Source organism: Aspergillus piperis (genome assembly GCF_003184755.1).
Source record: "Aspergillus piperis CBS 112811 unplaced genomic scaffold BO85scaffold_22, whole genome shotgun sequence".
NCBI lineage: Eukaryota > Fungi > Ascomycota > Eurotiomycetes > Eurotiales > Aspergillaceae > Aspergillus > Aspergillus piperis.
The window spans coordinates 146,682-165,389 of record NW_020291612.1 but is presented as its reverse complement, the minus strand read 5'-3'; the positions used below and the strand labels follow the sequence as shown (position 1 = coordinate 165,389).

General features: G+C 48.9%; 6 protein-coding genes across 6 annotated transcripts; 4 read left to right on the top strand and 2 right to left on the bottom strand.

Annotated features, from left to right (window-relative positions):
* Window positions 1-2,974: 2,974 nt before the first annotated feature.
* Window positions 2,975-4,621, top strand: BO85DRAFT_503710 (HET domain-containing protein; the record flags this gene model as incomplete). The annotated part of the gene is made up of 1 exon (XM_025664249.1): window positions 2,975-4,621. One exon carries the CDS (start codon window positions 2,975-2,977, stop codon window positions 4,619-4,621), a length of 1,647 nt encoding a protein of 548 aa, XP_025511599.1.
* Window positions 4,622-7,037: 2,416 nt separating this feature from the next.
* Window positions 7,038-8,327, top strand: BO85DRAFT_428835 (branched-chain amino acid aminotransferase; the record flags this gene model as incomplete). Its single annotated transcript, XM_025658221.1, has 3 exons — window positions 7,038-7,263; window positions 7,332-7,984; window positions 8,091-8,327. 3 exons carry the CDS (start codon window positions 7,038-7,040, stop codon window positions 8,325-8,327), a joined length of 1,116 nt encoding a protein of 371 aa, XP_025511598.1.
* A 1,919-nt stretch (window positions 8,328-10,246) lies between these two features.
* BO85DRAFT_150406 (Zn(II)2Cys6 transcription factor) lies at window positions 10,247-13,036 on the top strand. The gene is made up of 11 exons (XM_025654140.1): window positions 10,247-10,459; window positions 10,598-10,629; window positions 10,698-11,060; window positions 11,117-11,135; window positions 11,192-11,413; window positions 11,485-11,503; window positions 11,557-11,812; window positions 11,865-11,879; window positions 11,931-12,134; window positions 12,192-12,661; window positions 12,719-13,036. Exons 1-11 carry the CDS (start codon window positions 10,387-10,389, stop codon window positions 12,894-12,896), a joined length of 1,851 nt encoding a protein of 616 aa, XP_025511597.1. The 5' UTR covers window positions 10,247-10,386; the 3' UTR covers window positions 12,897-13,036.
* A 293-nt stretch (window positions 13,037-13,329) lies between these two features.
* BO85DRAFT_503689 (MFS general substrate transporter) lies at window positions 13,330-14,919 on the top strand (the record flags this gene model as incomplete). Its single annotated transcript, XM_025664248.1, has 5 exons — window positions 13,330-13,539; window positions 13,616-13,925; window positions 13,982-14,545; window positions 14,668-14,737; window positions 14,793-14,919. Coding segments are annotated over 5 exons (1,281 nt in total), but the record flags the coding sequence as incomplete, so codon positions are not given.
* BO85DRAFT_452890 (MDR family MFS transporter) lies at window positions 14,796-16,922 on the bottom strand. The gene is made up of 4 exons (XM_025660929.1): window positions 16,736-16,922; window positions 16,254-16,633; window positions 15,737-16,178; window positions 14,796-15,660 (listed from the first exon to the last, which is right to left on the bottom strand). Exons 1-4 carry the CDS (start codon window positions 16,892-16,894, stop codon window positions 14,977-14,979), a joined length of 1,665 nt encoding a protein of 554 aa, XP_025511595.1. The 5' UTR covers window positions 16,895-16,922; the 3' UTR covers window positions 14,796-14,976.
* Window positions 16,923-17,116: 194 nt separating this feature from the next.
* Window positions 17,117-18,539, bottom strand: BO85DRAFT_471688 (NAD(P)/FAD-dependent oxidoreductase). Its single transcript, XM_025662493.1, has 2 exons — window positions 18,166-18,539; window positions 17,117-18,099 (listed from the first exon to the last, which is right to left on the bottom strand). Exons 1-2 carry the CDS (start codon window positions 18,322-18,324, stop codon window positions 17,257-17,259), a joined length of 1,002 nt encoding a protein of 333 aa, XP_025511594.1. The 5' UTR covers window positions 18,325-18,539; the 3' UTR covers window positions 17,117-17,256.
* Window positions 18,540-18,708: the final 169 nt, after the last annotated feature.

The window sequence follows — 18,708 nt, the reverse complement described above, 5'->3', positions numbered from 1 at the left end:
TTGACCATCGGACCAAATTGATGTTCGCCCCTCAATATCAGACGATTTTCAGGAAAAGGGGGTCCGCCAAGTAGTTCCACCTTAACCATCCAATATCGAATAGGAGGTGGTTGATCGGAACCCTATTCGCTGGCTTTCATCAACAGAAGCTGGGGTTGATACGTTCCATGGATAAGAACGGGGACATGAACCTAACACTACTCGCTTAGGCCATTTGTTTTGTGCACAATGATTTCCCTCATGTTTCGATAACTCTCCTGGAACCATAAGTCTTGAAATACCGGTTTCTCTATCATACACTGGCTTCTGGAGCGCAACCTCAATCAAAATACTTTGGGTTGATCCGTATGTTTGTACCCTAACATAACAAATTTTGAGAGCTGGTGTAGTGGACCATTGCGTGATGTCTTTCCATTGCCGTCATCTCGGCGTAATCCCGTCGAGATCACAGTCCAGGACCCAGGGACTGGTAGGCTTGGAAGGGTCTGTGATAACGCCTTGATTCATGGAATGTATTAAAATACTGAGGTCCCAAGCTAAGAATATGAATCTTACATTTGGTTAACCGATGTTACTCGCAGCTAGCAAAAAAGTTGCACCATTGCACGTCCATCCGCAATTATTTGCATTTAGTTGGCATCTAGCACGTTCACTAATTATTGTGACCTTATGTGAGACCACCACAATGATGTACAATAATACAATCTAGTTAAGTTTGCTAGATTAAATGACTGAAGCATTCTAGGAGGTCCCCCTCTAGTGCTGATCAGATTGAAGCATCTCAAGGATGGTCTCAAGCGAGATACGTAAGTCATCAGAGTTGGGTAACGTTGAGTCGTTCTTTCCGCTACTTCCTCCGGAATTCAATCGGCCAATTGCCTGCAATTAGATTGTACGGTTGTATCTGCACCTGCGTCTAGCAGGACCCTGGCAATGCCTTCCCTAGCCAGAGCAACAGCGCGGTAGAGTGGTGTACCCCATTTTGCTGAAGTGGTAATAAGATCAAGACCCCTAATAAGAAGAGATCTGGTCTTGAACTCTCCTTGAGTCTCCCTCGGCTGGATGGCAAAAAAGAAAAGGGCAGGAGTCAGTCGCCCCATGTGGAAGAAAAGTATCAAACAGAGGAGTATCATTTTTGTCGGTATTCCCAGGAGCACAAGCGGGTGGGCTAACTCCCTTCGCATCACACCGGTTGAGGCCAGAACCTCTGGGGAGCAACTCATCAGAACAGGCAGTTATCCCCCTCAAACGGTTAGATTGGAGTCAGCGATGATGCCCATATTGATGAGTTCAGAAAGCCGACCGTAGAAGAGGCTGCACCATTAGATACATTATAGTTAGGATCAAGACCGTTGTCGAGATGGCGGCGACTGATGTTGGGACGCTGCTGCCCATCATCCCTGAAAGAAGGGTCGACCGCTGAAATTTGTGTCCCCGCATTAAAGAGTCTGGTTACTATATTTGCGTGACCCTTACTGGCGGCATAATTGATTCCTACATTCAAGCCCTAGGCGGTGAGCTGTCCGCTGAGGAGGGCTTCCTGGGTTTTCAGCAAGTCACCATCGAAATATGCATCATGAGAAGCTTCGACAAATGCTTCACCAGGTGCCATGTTGAGGGATTGGAAAGTGGAGTGATATTCAAGTGTTCAGTGAAAACTGGATCTGTATCTTAAAGGAAAGACATCCAAGTTTACCCGGGTGTATGACAACCTGATATACTAAAATGGCTTGGCAATTAGTATATTGCAGCCCTTTTCGCTAATGAGGAGGTTATAAGGATACTCCTCGATCTGGGAGCAGACCCGAACTCCCGGTCATACTGTACAAAGTTCAAGAACAATAGCCCTGTGGAAGTTGTCGAGTGGAAGATGCGAGCTTCTCATGAAGGCTCTTCTATGAAGCGCACGTATCAAAGTGTAATGCAGCTTCTCGAGTCTGAAAAAGGAGGGCCCTGTTGTTTGTCAGTTGCTGTGTCGGAGAGGCCAAATGCTGAAAACAGTACGAAGCCGCCTGAAACGAAGAAGGGGGGGATAGATGTACAGCGTGCTAATGACATTACGGGTTGCCCGGAATCTTCAAATTGTGGAACAGATTTACTAGAGCGTCCCGCACGGGGGCAAAGCACCAGGAAGAGGCAAGCTGTATTGGATGGTAATATTAGCAGCCGAACACGGAGTCGGACCAAAAATGTACCATAGTTAGATATTTGCCTTATGGTTCTACCGGTGACTTTGAGGGTGATCGGTTGCCCAATCAGGGAATACATGCCGCAGAGCATTCAGACCTTTTGACAATAGTAAAAGGTTATGTGCATGCGAACACATGGAAGTTATGATCAACTAATCGGTTTGAGTTAGACTTGAGTGCTGCAATAGGAGGATGTGCTGCAGTAATATAATGACAGAAAATGCACCCCTTCATGGTCTCCAATTTTATGATCATTTAATCATACTTCAAGGTTCACAAATGTCTGATGGTTAAGATATCTTTCAGTCAAAGAGGTATCTTGTGTATTGCATTACATGGGTGACCGAATGAGGCAGGAGCTACGTTATGGATCCAATATGTGGTTCAGTCTTAGTGATTAATCCCCATAACCCGCATTACTTGGCGAAGCAGTGACGCCGAAACTACACACGTATCTAAGGGACTCTCTCACACAACCTGAAGAACTTTTGCGTCAATTTCGAGCGTTCGCCTCTGTTCGCATTTTGCCTCTCACCTGGTTTTGCCTAAGGAATGAGGCGATGGTGAGTAGTAGCCTCTGAAGCCGTATGTGAACCTAGACGCGGGCTTGGCAAGAGGCTTATATGGTGGCTTAGTCCCAGCCTATATAGCCTAAATGCAGCCTTAGTTTGTGGATATATTGAGGTGAGTCGCCGTGTACCGCAAATCTTGTACCTGAGACTTCTCGGCCTCGGATTACTTTTGCGGGTGGCTGACAAATACACCAGACTGTTACGTCACTCATGATGGCCAATACGGGAGAATATTTCCATACCGTGCTGCCTTTCGATGGACACTACATTCGACTTCTCAAATTCGAGTCTACCGCCCTTGAAGAACCTCTCAGACTTTCTCTCAAGACATGCAAATTCGCAGAGAAACCCGATTACAACAGCCTCTCTTATGAATGGGGAACCACCGCAGCTGACCAACCGATCCTCGTCAACGATCAGCTCTTCTTCATCCGGGAGAATCTGTACAAATTCCTGAAGGTATTAGCCAGCAGTGCTTACAGAGACACTTATTTCTTCGCGGACGCAATCTGTATCAATCAGAATGACACCTCCGAGCGTAACGCCCAGGTCCAGCGAATGGGGGATCTTTATGCACAGGCAGAAAACGTGCTCGTCTGGCTTGGACCTGCCACAGCCGAGAGCGATCTCATTTTTGATGTATGCTTCGAGTCGGTAGTCAACAACACCAGCGTCCTATCCAAACTGGGGAAGCAAAAGGCACAAACCGACGCCCTGGATACGATATATCAACGGTCTTACTGGTCCAGGCTGTGGATAATCCAGGAGTTATTTCTGGCACGAACCATCATCTTATTTTGTGGATCAAAATCGACAGCGTGGTCGGCCTTTAAGCAGCTACCGAAGTGGAACAAGCGCGAGTTTGTCCTTGGAGGCTTTACGGGAGTTGATATGGTTCTTGAGAGCACTCCAGCAGGTCGCCATGCGAGGGATATTCTAGATGAGTTGAAAAAGAGGGACCAGGGAAGAAGCACTTTAACAAAGATAGGACTTGTGGATCTGATTCTGAAGTTTGGTCTGGCTCAATGTTCCGATGTTCGTGATCGTGTCTACGGCCTACTTGGTTTTGCTAGTGCATCTAGTGAATTCAGCAAAGCCGAGGAAGGCCGAGGATCGGAGGTCATTGTGGACTATTCGGAGAGCCCAATGTGCCTATTTGTGCTCCTTCTGCGTACCATGCCGCGTGAAGTCCGTATTGGAACTGCACTGCAGCTCTTCAACGTTCTGGAGCTACAGCGTGCTCCCGAAAGTGCGATTGTTGCAAGCATTCCAGAAACAGACTTGAGTCTATCTTTCGAGATTAGCTTCACCCATATAGGGCATCTCATGAATGTGACTCAGTCCTCTGACAAGTCCCTGCACCAACTGCTGGCAGGAAAGAGTTTCGCGCAGATACAAAAAGGCGAAAGGCAGAACGCTATGGCAATCTATGGCGGTGGGCCTCTATATAGTATTATGTCTTATGACAGTTGTGTAACAGCGTCTGGAGCTTGTGGAGGTGATGATATCTTTCTTCTGGAAGGTACCAACTTCGTCCTAATCCGACATTACAATGAATGGGGCGGTACGTCGGGTTACATCCGAGGTCTTCTTTGCAGCGGAAAAAGCGAACAAAGTATCCAGAGAGCAGGCGAAATTCTCGACAGCTTCCTCCCTCATTTACCGTTTATTAATGGTGATTGTCTCAGGGCTGGCAGACATACGATGTTCAAGCTGGCGGGCCCGGTTGACTTCGTCTATGAGGACCTGAGTCTGCGACAGATTATATTGCTCCTAACATATACCGGACAACATAGTGATTATTGGAGTCGGCAGTTAGAGGCTTCGACTAGGGAACTAATGAGCATCAGGATGAGCTAATCCTTACTACATATTCATATACTATCCAAGGCCTTTTTTCTAGCAAACCCCCGTGAAAGTCTGTCCCATGTTATGCTGCTTCCATAACCTTGTCCAGACAATGCCAGCACTTTCAAATAAGTCATGAGCGGAGGCTTATGCGGAGGAATCCTGGCTGTTGTAGCAGTAGTAGCGCCTCTCTATCTAGATGCGTGTGCCGTTGTGGTAATGTCCATAAGAAATAAGTATTAATTGATGATTGTACGGAGTAGCATCCCATCCAACGCACCTCGCAGGGCCATCAAATAACCGGCTGCAGCTATACACCCCACACTTCGTTCGGACTTCACCCGCACGTCATTCGGGTATGGTATGCACCGGGTTAAGCTCTGTCGGTTAGCATAGTGCTTTTCTCATTTCCTTCGTCGTATCGACACACTTATCCAATACAAAGGTTTCTTTCGTAATGTTACTGCTTATGACCGATCAAGCATTTCTTCTCCTTCTACATCTACCAGCGACCGACCAACGACGAAGATAGACCTTGATCCCGCTATCACCTACTCGTACGATATTTACCCTGCAACATACCAGAGTTGACGAAAATAATCCACTTCCATCAGCTTTTTCATTAGACATAGTCGAGGTACACCTATTCTTGCTTTTGGGTCCGTAAGATACTTCATACCAATAGTACGACCCAAATGACACCCGTTGCTCACAAATTGCTCGATAACAATATCGCTTAACCTCTTGGCTCCTTTCTACCATGGCTCCTTCATCGCGTACGGCCGACGGCAAGCCAATTTCCTAACTGACGACACCTGTCAAAGTATTGAAACAGATGAGCAAACAAGCTAAGTACCATTTCTCCACACGGATAAAATCCGGGTTTCGGCAAAGTCAACTGGAAACGCCACGGCGAAGCATACCGCCGGAGTTGATCGAAAGGAAATTGGAGCTGCTGTCCCACGCCGACCAGATCTGCTTTGGCTTGAGTTGCAAATATATCTTCGCTTGTCTGGAGAGATACCTTAAGTCACAAGGAATGAAACTTCGCCAGCTTCTCCCGCCCGAAGAACGGGTGATGCTATGCCCTAACGCCAAATAAAAGCCTACAATACAACTACTTCTTCGGCTTCACAATGACCACTGGAGATATTGCCATGATTTTGGACGCTCCACTTTGACACTCTCTGTCACGCCCGACCGCAAACGCCATGCTGTTTCAAATGTTACTTCCTTGAAGCAGATTTTCAAATGTATGCCGTATGCGGGCGAGGTCGACATATGTCCATGCATCAGCATCACATTTCGCGATAAGCTTCACTTGATACAACAGTGTAAGGACACTCAACCAAATATACTACGTCCTGGCGCGGTAATATTTGGTGATAATATCCCATTGAATGCCGACAGCAGGGAGCCATATGGAAATCTCAGATATGACTGCGAGTTTACAGGCCATTCGTCTGTCGGGGTTCAAATTAGGACTGATTTTTAGTTTTCTGAGATGGACATGACTTTATGCGTGATTAACCAATATGAAGTCAAGACACTCCACGAAAGTCCATCAGCAAGCTTGAGCTCTGTCCCAGTGTGTTCATATAAGTATACAAAGAACTGGGTCAGGAGAGTCTTCCATGATGGTGGGTCGAGCTTTAGAGGCTGGGACACAAGCCGTTCTACGTGCTTATTAGAGCATCGTGGCTGGGAAAGGGTGAAATCTGGGGAAGATATATATACTTCCCAGGTATTGGTATTCAAAATTCTGAGGGATTGAAAAAGGCCTAACAGAGCTTAAACTAACCACAGCAATTACTGATGTAGTACTTGTTATATAGTCTGGCGCATCTCATGTATACTGTGAGATCCGCCTAGCTATCAGCCATGGCTCTGGCTTATCCAAAGATGCATGATATCTGTAGCAAGCCCCGCATTGAAAATTCATTTTCGGGGAATGCAATGCTGTAAGATTTTACCCTGTTTACTCACGAAAGCTGAACACCCCGCGTACCTTCTCAGAATTGACACTGATCCACATGAGGAAGGTTTCAGCTACGGCATGACCGAGCCTAGATCCGTCGATCCTCGGACCGCTATCCGGAAGTTACTCTGGAATAAAGTGGTAAAATAGTGCCATGCATGACAATTCCGGCCCCATCCTCACTTTCCGGTATTACGGAAACAAGGCGCCCTGCCTGAAATATAACATCGGTGTATACACTTCAAAGATTGCACTCCAAAATAAACCCCGATCTATCCTATAGATCGTCACTATCAGGGCCAAAATGAATTCAGATATATTCCCTGAACCACCGTCCGATACCATCGGTTAGTCTCATACCCCTGTCCCCCTTAATAAGGACTCTAGACTCCGATGCGGTGCGCTAACCGGTCCGACAGACTGGTCTTCCCTTGGAAGCCAAAGAGTTGAATGTACGTTGTCTCTCTCGCTGACGGTCATGCAAGTCTTGAACTTATAACATCGGAGCTAAGATCTACTACATCTGATATAGTTCCCACTTCTCATGTGGAATGCACCTACTCCCCTACAACAAGCTCCTGGAGCGCACCCACAGTGATTAACAACCCAAATCTTCAAATCAACGGCTTCGCCGTGGGACTAAACTATGGAGGGCCATATTATGAGTCCCTTACCGGTAATATATTACATCCTTCTCTTCTCACCAAAGTAACTCAGCATACTGATTTCGGCATTTGCTTAAAGCCCGACGCACGCGAGATAATCGCATTCTTCTCTTCCGGCCCCACGATCATGCCCGTCATTTAGCAGATGCTGCAACAGCGGTAGGCATGACGGCTGTCCCCGAGCACATCTTCCTAGAGTGTGTTAGGAAGGCAGTAGCCTTCAATACTTTTTATGTACCTCCGCCTCAGACAGATGCGGTGCTCTACATTCGTCCGCTTTTGTTTGGCCCTAGTGTTCCTCGCATTCGCGATTCTCCGGCGCAGTATATCTTCTGTGTGTTTGTGCAGCCGGGTGCGGTGTATCCGCGGACAGCGGCGCAGAACGCAATTGTTCTGAGCGATAGTGGTGCTGATGATGTTCCCACTGCAGCGGAGACCCAGAAATGCTCTCGAACTGAAACTTGGGATGAGGGGTGGAAAAGGGGTTTGGGGGGTACAGGGCAGCTAGATGGCCGACAGGCAGAGCGGGACGATTATACTATGAAGCTCCAGCTGGAAAACACCCGACATGGGTCATTCATCAAGGGGTTCACAGCGTCCGCATTTATTGGGGTGCAGGAGGAGCACGGTAGGTATACGTTGATGGTGCCGAGACATCCCAGCCGGAGCATCATTAGTGATTCGTGCGTTGCGATTGCTATACAGCTTGGGTGGAAGGTAAAAGTTGGGCCGGTATGTATTCTACTGAACACATGGGTACCCTCGCACTCTTGGTTGTATTCATTGTGCTGCCAGTGGACTAACTACGAGGAATGGCCTTGACTTGATATTGTTGCAGATTTCGGTCGATGACATCGATACCCTGTCCGAAGTCATTGCCACCAGTACTTGGCACTGGCTGCTCCCAATTCGACTGATATTCTATCCATCCGCCCGACAGACAGTAGTCTACCACGCTGGGTCTCATAAGGCGGGCTCTGCGTGTCGAGTACTGCGCAATGCGATCGGAAAAATTATGGGTGGGGAAGTCTCGGACATATGGCAATGGTGTGTGTTGGTGACGCAGGAGGATTGAATTCCTGGTTGAACGGCGGCATGAGTGGAATACGGGTAGATCTAAGCGCATTAGCACACTACTAGCCGCTTAGAGTCGAGCTGAAAATCCATTCACCTCTTCCCCCCGTTGGCTGAAAAATGGCATGGGGGCCATTGATTCCCGTGATCTAGCTAGCTTTTCCTCAGCTGGTGCCTGCCGTCTCCGTTTAAGAGGGCTCATGTAGGTGTTTTCTTCCTGGACCCCATGAGAAAATCAATTTATCCTCACTTCGTTGCATTCCATCCATGGCATGGTATCTAGGTCCTTACAAATCGTTGGGTGATCAATGGTAAGATGCGTCACGGCGATGATCATGCAGCTGGCCTGTCCTACAGCAGTTTGTAACCGTCCTGCAGTTGCCTCCCACTGGTATTGGATAGCTGCCCTATTTATTAATGGTACTCGTATAGGTGATTACTCTCACGTGTATGGCTACCGGTCGGGTTCGTGAGGTTTGGGCCATATCAGCATTCGATCGATGCGGACATTCTTTGGGATACCCTCGAGCTAGCCACCGCTGGCGAACGTCGTGCACAATCAATTTCCCCAATTGTTTCTCCTCTGAGGTGGACTGGCCAGAAGAGTTACACTGAGTCCCAGAAAGTACTGTTTGTATTAAAGAGGAGGGGAATGAGCACGAAACACCGAGATGGTATTTCGGCTAATTGTCGTCCGATAGCCGACCGAAAGCACCGCAGATCAAAAGGAGGAACGAGCGAGGAGCTGTGCTGGGCCGGGCGTTGGAACAGACCAACCCCTGCGAGAATACTTTCTTTGGCGTTGTCCTAGACCAGGGTATATGGGGCTGGAGTGGGTCAGTGGGCCGCGGCTGGAACTCACGGCCAGGCCCGACCCTAAACTTAGTGGCTGGCTATGGTCTTCCCAGTCCGATCTAGGTGGCGTTTAATAGTAGATCATCGGATTAAATTGGAGACGGGGATTTAAATAATGATTCCTTGATTTTACTTACCCTTTAAAGGAGGTGGGTGCGTGGCGTGAATAGCGTCCATGCAGTGGGGTGTGCCCGGTCATCCAACCTGCATTGTAAATGTAACGTTGGTCCGGGGTGATTCACCTAGTGCTTCGGTTGGCGCAGCACTAGAATTGATAGTCGATTAGAAATTCTTGGCTCATTCCGGTGTACATATCCGGGTAATTGGCTTGGGGAGTTTCCAGGGAGCCTGCCCATCGCACGTTTGTGGGGTTCTGTGGCCTTTCAAAGCCGGACGACAGATGGTTTATGTCTGTGGACAAACACGGCTTGAACCAAAGGACACCTCGACCGACGACTACTAGACATATATTAGGGATGGAAGCCGCTCTCACTGGCGATCGACGTCATACAGCAGGTTATTATCAATCAAACATTCCAAGTACCTGCAAGTCTGGCCAAGCCCGCCAATAGCGCCGAATGAGCACAGTTGCCCGTCGGTACATGCAATCCACGCCTGTCTCTCCGTCAGCCGTTCAATTGGTGGAGGGCGAGCAGGTTGCCTGTAATGCTAACCTCATTGGATGGTAAATCTCTCGACCATCTGTAATTACAGGAACATCTCTCTCGTGTGCGATGATCGGAGATAGGCGATGCACTCCTGCACTGACTGTACCCACCGTACCCAACACGAAGAGGCAGGCTGCCCTGGCAAGAACTAGACCCCGCCTTCCTCCTTTTGTGTCTGTCCCGACCAATCCCAGAAAGATTACTTGGGGGATTTGGAAAACTTTGGTGACGGCACAATGATCGGAGCGCAGAGGCATATGACACTCATACTGGACTGGGTGGGGCGGACTCGGCTGAAAACTATCCCAGATTAATTGTGAGCAACCAAATCCCGAGAGGGGAAGTGTGAAGACTCGTAAGGTGCATACACTGTTCCATGTTCTCGTGCCAAAGGTAGTACGCAACTCCCCCAAGGTGGCAGGGCCTGCCTTTTATACGCCAGCTGTTCATCTTTCGATTGCGTCTTTGACGAGACTCTTTGCGTGATCTTGCAGTCTACAGATATCTGCTGTGCCGTAATTGAAGCCACGAGGCATCATGAATGGAATTCGCAAGGTTATTACACGACGAAGAGGCGCCTGCGAGCCGTGCAAGGCGCGAAAGACTAGATGTCAGTTCCCGGCGATGTCCCTTCCCCTTGCTATCTTGCTTATCTGCCTCTTCAGATATGGTGGTTCGTGCCACTTTGTAATATGGCGTGATTCCACTTCTTCTTTGTTCTCCAGCTGACTAAAATTCAACACCGTAGGTGATGGAGGTAATCCTTGCATGCACTGCCGGGTAAGTTCTCACCTTGTCCTCTCAGTCATTTCGTACGCATGTCTTTATTCTGACAGCATAGCTCCCAGAGGAAGGATAGCCCTTGCATCTATTCACAAGGTCCGGCATCAGCAAGGTCCATCTGCACCCCTTCGCGGCTCAGTCCTGCCTTGAGTCTATTCGAGCGTGACCCAGATCTGCCATTACAGCACTCAATCAGCCCTCAGGGCTGGATGGAGACAATTGCTCCGGGATCTTTAGACTTATGCTGTTGGGAACTTCCCGATGTATCATGCAACCCTTGCCCGGACTGGTCGGCTGATGGCTCGGTCCTAGGAGGTCCATCCGAATCCGAGACAAGCACTGCTACTCTTCCTCCGCCTTATGGTGATCCATCAGCGGCCAGTTTAAATCATGAACAAGGAGGTGACAAAACATTTTCTATCCATATGGTAAGGTTGCATCAGATCGTGGGACTATCGTTGCAACCAAAGCTGATTTCTGACAGCTGCAAATGGAGTTCCAAAGTACGGTGATCCCCGCAACTTTCGATTCCAACTGGCATACTCATCAAGTACATTAGCTCGCCATGTAACTTCAGGCTTCGACATTCCGGCACTTTTTTCCTCCCCACCTCTCCTCGACGGTGATCATCCATGCCGCGAAAAGGTGAAACGAGCCGCAAAGCTTCTTGACTGCCAAATTGTGGGCGATGAGAAGGCATCTTATCTATTGCCTGAGGGTCAAAAACAATCGCTGGGGCCGATGCTTGACAGTGAGCCTCGAATCAGTAGCTACATACAAGGTGAGGACCATCTAGCTACCAAAGATCTTGCATTTATGTGGGAGTACGACCAGCGTGCTGATGACTTACAGCATGTTTTGAAACACCTTGGTAGGTTGCCTACGAGTTACGGGGAGCCCCTGGACTTAGCTGATAGCCCGTAGTGCTGGTGTCAATATGTTCCTGACTATGGAAGGTGCTCAGGAGTGTGTGGATGCTGTGCTGACGTCCGACTGCTCCGATCGAGCCACGGTGGTGGTGGCCTATGCCGTCCTGGCGTTGGGCTGCTATCTTGTAAGCATACATTCGAGTATCAAAAGTGCCGTGGGAGGCATGTCACGGGCCACTGGATATTTTCGACGAGCGTTGTCAGAATCGAACTATCTCACAATGGATAACGCGACTGTTCGGGCATTTCAGGCAAGTGTTCTGCCCCGATTTCTAGGTCGATACAGCTAACCTTTCCATCCAGGGGATTCTGATCATGGTGAGTAGGCTCAATGGTGAAGCCGAACAAAACAAAATTGACATGTGACAGATCATCTTCGCAGACAAATCCGGTCATCACACCAAACCCCGTCTCATCACCCTCGGTGTCCAGTTCGTGCAGGATTTGGCACTTCATAGCTCTCGGCGCCTGCGACAGCTTTGCACCGAGGCCGACGAACGATTGCTTAAGAATGCCTTCTGGCATCTCTATGCCATTGAAAAAGCCGACGCAGTGGACAGAGGCCGATCTTCGGTGAGAGTCCTTCCTCACCAACGAAGAGAAAAGAAAATCTAATATTCAACTATTTAGATGATGTGCGACAAGTTCACCGACTATTCGCCCAGTGTCGAATTCCAGAACCATGATGAAGCACGGTTGACGCTTCAATGTTTTTACGGTCGTGTCTGTGATCGTGTGATAGATTCGCTCTATAGCCAAGCAGCCCTCCGAGCACCACGAGTTGACATGTGCCGTCAGATAGAAGATGCATATTGCCTGGTGCAATCATGGCTTGGTATTCTACAGACCTATAACAATTCGCTCAATTATTCTTCAGGGCGCTCCTCTTTCCTCCAGGAGCACATGGAGTCAGAGACGCATTTGAGCTCTTATTTTCTTACATTCTTGATTCACGGAAAATGGCTCCAACTCGCGCAGCAGGGACTGGCTCCTGAGGAGAGAGAGGCGTATGAGCGAAGTGAAGCACGATGTCTCGCTGCTGCGCGATCGGTGTTGGAACAATGTAGCCAGCACAGCCATGTCCAGATGCTGGCTAATATGTAAGTCCACCACAATAATCTCGTTGAGACGCTGGTCGACTAATCTCGAGTTAGGAGATTTCGTTCGCTTCCAAAAATTGCGGCATGCATTCTCGTTATTATAGGGCAATCGTGCGACCGATTGGATGAAGAGCGGATGTACCTGCACATGGCATCTGGATTTTACAGTCGTCTTGCCATCTTCATGCCCGTTCAGTTAGGTTTGTTGATGGAGTTGACGAATGAATCGGCGTAGCGATGAATGCGAGACGGGCGGCTATCATATGCAACGCGAATGAAATGAACATCAAAGTAAATTACAAACTCATAGTCCACAAGCGACTGAAACTTCGCTGTCGTAGTAAAATAAATGATAATCTAAAAAAGGAAGTAGCGAAATAGACGAAAACTTTAAAAGTAGTCCGTCGATCACTAATTCTTATCTTATCACCCCAAAGGTAAACCCCCAAGGTCCCTGATTCATTTGCTCAACAAGACCGCAAATCTTGGTCATTTCTGCACAATCAGTCCTCAACTTTGCCAAAAGCTTTACATGGTCCAGTCTCAAGGGAAGAATGTCTCCATGCAGCACTTCGGGATGCGGGTATGTCTTTAAAGATGTGACCGCAACGCGGAGAAAGTAAGACCTGCCGGTTCAGAAGCTTCTTTGGAATCCCACCCACTGATAACTTACAATCAGAGCCGATTTCCGAGTCCTCCCTCTTCTCACCATCGGCTTCGCAACCTACCAGATTGACCGCACAAATATTGCCAGTGCGCTGACGGGAGGTTTCGCATCGGATATTGGCATAAGCCAAGACATTATTAATCTAGGCAATCAACTTATGTTTTTGGGTGTGATTGTCCTCGAAATACCGTCCAACATGGTTCTACAAAAGGTACCTTTTCTCTTACACTATCTCATGCATAGATCTTATCCTGTGAATCCAAATAAGCTCAGTGTACATGTACTAGGTCGGACCCCGCCGCTGGATCAGTGCCCAGGTCTGCATCTTCGGAGTCATTGCCGCATTGCAGATCTTTATTCGGAATAAGACGGGTTTCCTGCTTACTCGAAGCATCCTGGGTCTCGCGGAGGCCGGGTATATCCCAGCTGCTATGTACACTCTTTCAACGTGGTATACGAAGGAGGAGTTAACGAAGCGCATTGCAGTTTTCTTTTTTGGAATGTTTGGGGGCGCTGCGGTGTCGCCGTTACTTGGTGCTGCCTTGCTCAAATTAGATGGGAAGGGAGGATTGCATGGTTGGCAGTGGATATTCTTGCGTGAGTGCTGGTTTTTTCCACCATTAGCCGTTATAAAACTTTACTGATATCAGTAGTGGAGGGAATATGGTCGGTCATTATTGCGATCGCTTTGTTCACACTACTGCCGGAGAGAGAGGGAAATGCTAGTGAAACCTCTGATGAAGAGTCTGCTTGCAAATCTCAGTCATGGAATGGGACCACCTCTAATACGATTCCTGTCAAGGTGGTTTGGGAAACACTCACAAACTACACCAAATGGCCCCACTTCCTCGCCACAGCATGTGTCTTCGCAACCTGGAGTCCCCTTACTACATATACTCCGACAATCATCATGTCACTGGGGTTCTCTCGCATCCAGGCAAACGCTCTCGCTGCGATAGGGAGCTTACTCACCCTACCGGTCATTGTCTTCTTCGCATCTCTGAGTGACTGGTCACGCAGGCGGGGGATGAGTGTTATGCTTGCAATTGCTGTGTATCTCGTCGCACTCATTCTGTTGAGGGTTTTGCAGGTCCACGTCTATAGATGGGGGCGGTTTGGCCTCTGGACGACTGTTAATGGGCTGGCGGTCGGGTATCATCCTGTTCATAATGCTTGGATTCAGGTTAATTGCTCTAGTCCCGGGGAGAGAAGTGTTAGTGTGGCGTGAGTTTATTAATCCTGTTTGATATCTTGCCGTTATTACTAACTTGGTTGGGTAGGATGTGTACGTTTCCCCTGTTCTGAAGATTGGTATGTGGATGCTGAACATGATTTCTAGTTGTCATGTCTGCCACGGCTGGGCTCATGGCCGGGACGCAGATCTTCCGACATGATGATGGTTTGAATGGGTAAGTTTTCATCATACAAGACAGGGAGCTACATGATCTGATGCGACATTCACAGCTATCCGAGGGGCATACTGATCATGATATTTTTGGTCTTATCCGGCCTAATCTTGGTGGCTATTCAGAGTGCGATTTATCGCTCAGTAAACCGTTCAAGCAAGAGTAGGATCGTCCAGGAGACTTGATGAATCATCCTTGACAAAATTGCTTTTACCTTGTACCTAAATACACAAGAGCAGCATCTACACGATCTCATTCCCTCCGCATTCGACATTGTCCTGCTCGTCTCTATTCTTCACCCCCGTCTTCACCGACTTCCACTCCGGCACAAACGTTGCCAAAACCGCTACTCCCGCCAACGCAACCGAGATATAAAACGTCCTCACCACCGCTGCATTATACGCCTCTAACGCCTCTCCCAGATACTCGGCAGGCACTAGGTTCCTAACCTCCGTCGCTCCCGCAGCGGCCACACTGCTCGCATCTACACCCGGAATATTCTTAGCGGTTAATCTCTTCACCAGCTCATTCTGAAAGATATTCTGCGCCACGATCAGGAAGACAGCACCTCCAAGCGTCTGATAGAATATCATCAGAGCCGTACCAACAGGCACGTCTTGAGCGGGCAGTGAAGCCTGCATAGCGAGGACAGTTTGCTGCGCCCCCATGCCAATTCCAGCACCCATGATGACTTGGTAGCCAGCCCATTTTACGGTCCCAGTGTCCGGAGTAAAGGTGGTCATCAGTGCGGTGCTGATGAGGACCAGGATACAGCCCATGATCATAGTGGGAGTGTAGTATCCCATGGCGGAGACTAAGGCACCGCTGAGAATGGAGAGCACAATCAGCGATACGAGCATGGGAAGGTTCATAATCCCCGAGCGTACGGCGGAGGCACCTTTGATTACTTGGAACCATATCGGGAGCTGTTTGGGAGCAGATGTTTGTTAGCGGTGGGAAGCACTATGTCGCTCTTCAAGAGCGAATAGGACGAGGGCTTACATAGTAAACGAGAATATAAAATGCAGCTCCAAGCATGGCGCTATATAGACCGCAGCTCCAGACATTTCGGTTCCCCGCTACCCTTGGTGGTATCATTGCCATTTCTTTCTTTCTGGCCTGCACAATGCAGAAGGCCACCAATGTGACCCCGAAGATCACGAACAGGGCAATAATGCGACCGTTGCTCCAGGTCCATTTCGCCCCACCCCATTCGATGGCCAGTAGGAGACAAATAATGCAGGCACTGAAGAGTACTGTGCCTTCAATATCGAGCTGGTTTAATCGCTGTTTTAGTCTGCTGCCTTTCGTTGCATCAGGGACAAAAGTAGGAGAGGGCGCATGGAATAAGAAAAGGATGACCACGGCGCCGACTCCGCCCAGGGGGAGATTGATGTAGAAGCACCATCGCCAGGAGACCTTGTCTGTGAAAGCACCCCCCATTCTATAAACATTTACTCGTTAGCATTGACCTTTATACTTCTCGAAGAGATATATGGAGAAAAGGAGTATATCTGACAATGGCCCAGCCACGGCTGCAGCGCCCTTCAACCCCCCAAGAATACCCAAAGCCGTTGCCTGAAGCCGCAAAGACATGCTCGCAGCAATGAGCAAGATAGTACCCGAAAGAAGCCCTGCCACCCCTATTCCTGTGATAGCCCGTCCAAGTATCAAGCCAACCGAGGTGGGAGTTGCCGCCGACACGACGGATCCAATTTCGAAGATTACCAAATTTGTCATGTAAACCCATTTAATGGAGTACATGGTACATAGCCGACCGTGGAGGATCTGTGTGGCGCACATTGTCAGTAGGTAGACCGAGCTGTACCATCCCATATCGTCGAGTGAGTGAAAATGGTCCGTGATGACGGGGAGAGCAGGTGCAAGTATCGTGTTGTCCTGTCAGAGCATCAACACATTAGCTTTTCCTTTGTGTAAATGACGGCTTTGAAGCATGAAAAAAAAAATTTAAAAAAAAAAAAAATAAAAATAAAAAAATACCAGCGCAACTGCAAACATCACCAGATACAACGCCAACAGTATCGCAATCTGGCGCCATTGTGTCGGTGCGTTCGTGTCGGTGGAGGTTTCGTGCGCGATTTTTTCGGAGTCACTAGGCCGGTCCTCAACGACGGAGGAATCTGCTGCAGAGACTAACATAGTCTGGGAAAATGGGACTGGGCTGGAGATGCGCAGCGGCCTCCTTCCAAATGATCATATACGATGGGGTGACCGGGCGTCTGTGGTCGGTGGAGCGGATTTCCGGCCGGACTCGGATCTGCAGCTCGGTCCGCAGATGGAAATGAATCGATACACTATCACCAACCGGACCGGAATGGGTGTCCACATACAACACGAGCTGAGCCCAGGTAACAGAGGAAGTCTCGATTCGCTTTACGTTATGCTCAATTGTTCCAATAATACATCCGACTCCGTACATAAAGCAATTCGCAAACATCCTAATCACCACACATCCTGCACCACCGCAATGCAACTACTCTACATAACCCCTGACTACTTAACTACTGTCCCTGGGAATGCTCGACCGTCAACTGCACTGCAACTGCCGAAGCCACAAAAGTGGCATTGCTCGCAGCATTGGGAACATCCTTCGCTACGGAGGCATGATCACCAGCCACAAAAACCCCTGGCACCGTGGTCTCCATCGTGACATCCTTTTGCTTGTAAATCCCATTTCCATCCAGCTCCAGCCCCAGCTGGCTGCTCCAGTCATTTGCGACGACTGTATCCGGCATATGCGTTAGGAAACCCACATCCATATAGCTGCTAGGAGATTCCCCTCCGTCTGGTTGTCCCAGCCAGACCCGCAGGGTATCTCGCGAACCCTCATCAGCCGAAGCAATTCGTTCTAAGGAAAGAATTGGGCGAGATTCAATAATGAACCCTTGCGCTTCCGCACCAGCTTCTTTCACGGCGATCGTGGTATCTTCATTGCCGTTGGTGAATAAGGTTACTTTTTCGGCGAAGCGACGAACCATCTGTCCGAGAATCAGACCCACAGAGGGATTCGCCTGTAGTTGTGAACTCTCTGCTACCAGTAGACCTGCATTTGCTGCGCCACGCTCCTCATACCCATGGCAGAAGAGGCAGTGGAATATGAGCCGGCCCCAGTTCTCGGCGTACCCGTCAATGCGGGGCATGATGTCGCGTACTCCCGTAGCGAGAACAAGCTTTGAACCCAGGTATGAAATTCCATCTTCATCGGTGACCTCGAAGCGGGACCCTATACCGTCGTGGGGTAGCTTGCGTGCTTGGATAATTTTCTTGTTGATGATGGTATTGGTAGTGTATCTATGCAGGAGGGTGTCGTGGATGGCAGCGCGGAAACGGGCAGGTTCCACATGCTAACGGCAACGCAGGAGTGATTAGCATGATTAATACTGGGTAGACAAGAAATGGAAGCGTCCTACATCAAATCCGAGGACATTATGCATGTGGGATGTCTGGCGGTTGCGGTACTCCTGGCTGTCGAAGAGGAGTACCGAATGTAACTTGCGGGATAGCGCCAGGGCCGTGGCGAGGCCGGCGGGACCGCCGCCGATGATGAGCACGTCCGCTGTGATGGCCATGGTTATTTCCCACTTGTAGCTTCGTTTGTTCTTGATTGCTGCGAAATAAATTAAAGTAAGCTCTTCAAGGCCTTGAAGGGTGCGAAAAGAAGAGGGGCTTGCAGAGTCCGTTAAGTAGGGCTTCAGCCCGGTTTGGGATCTCGGACCGCGGATTACCGTCACGTTACAGTACCTCTCTACTGTTTTCCGGTGCGATTCCGATGCAAGTTCTCTTTCGGCTCTGCAACAATGGACTTTATATTTGCCCCGTTAATTTATCAGAGTACGCTCTGCTGCAGCTCAGCCGCAAATCCGATGTTATTCTGTTTGCTTACCCCGGTTGGTTTTGCGTTAGTGGCACGGATGCCGGCAGCTGGAAACCGGTTACCAACGTGATGGATGAAT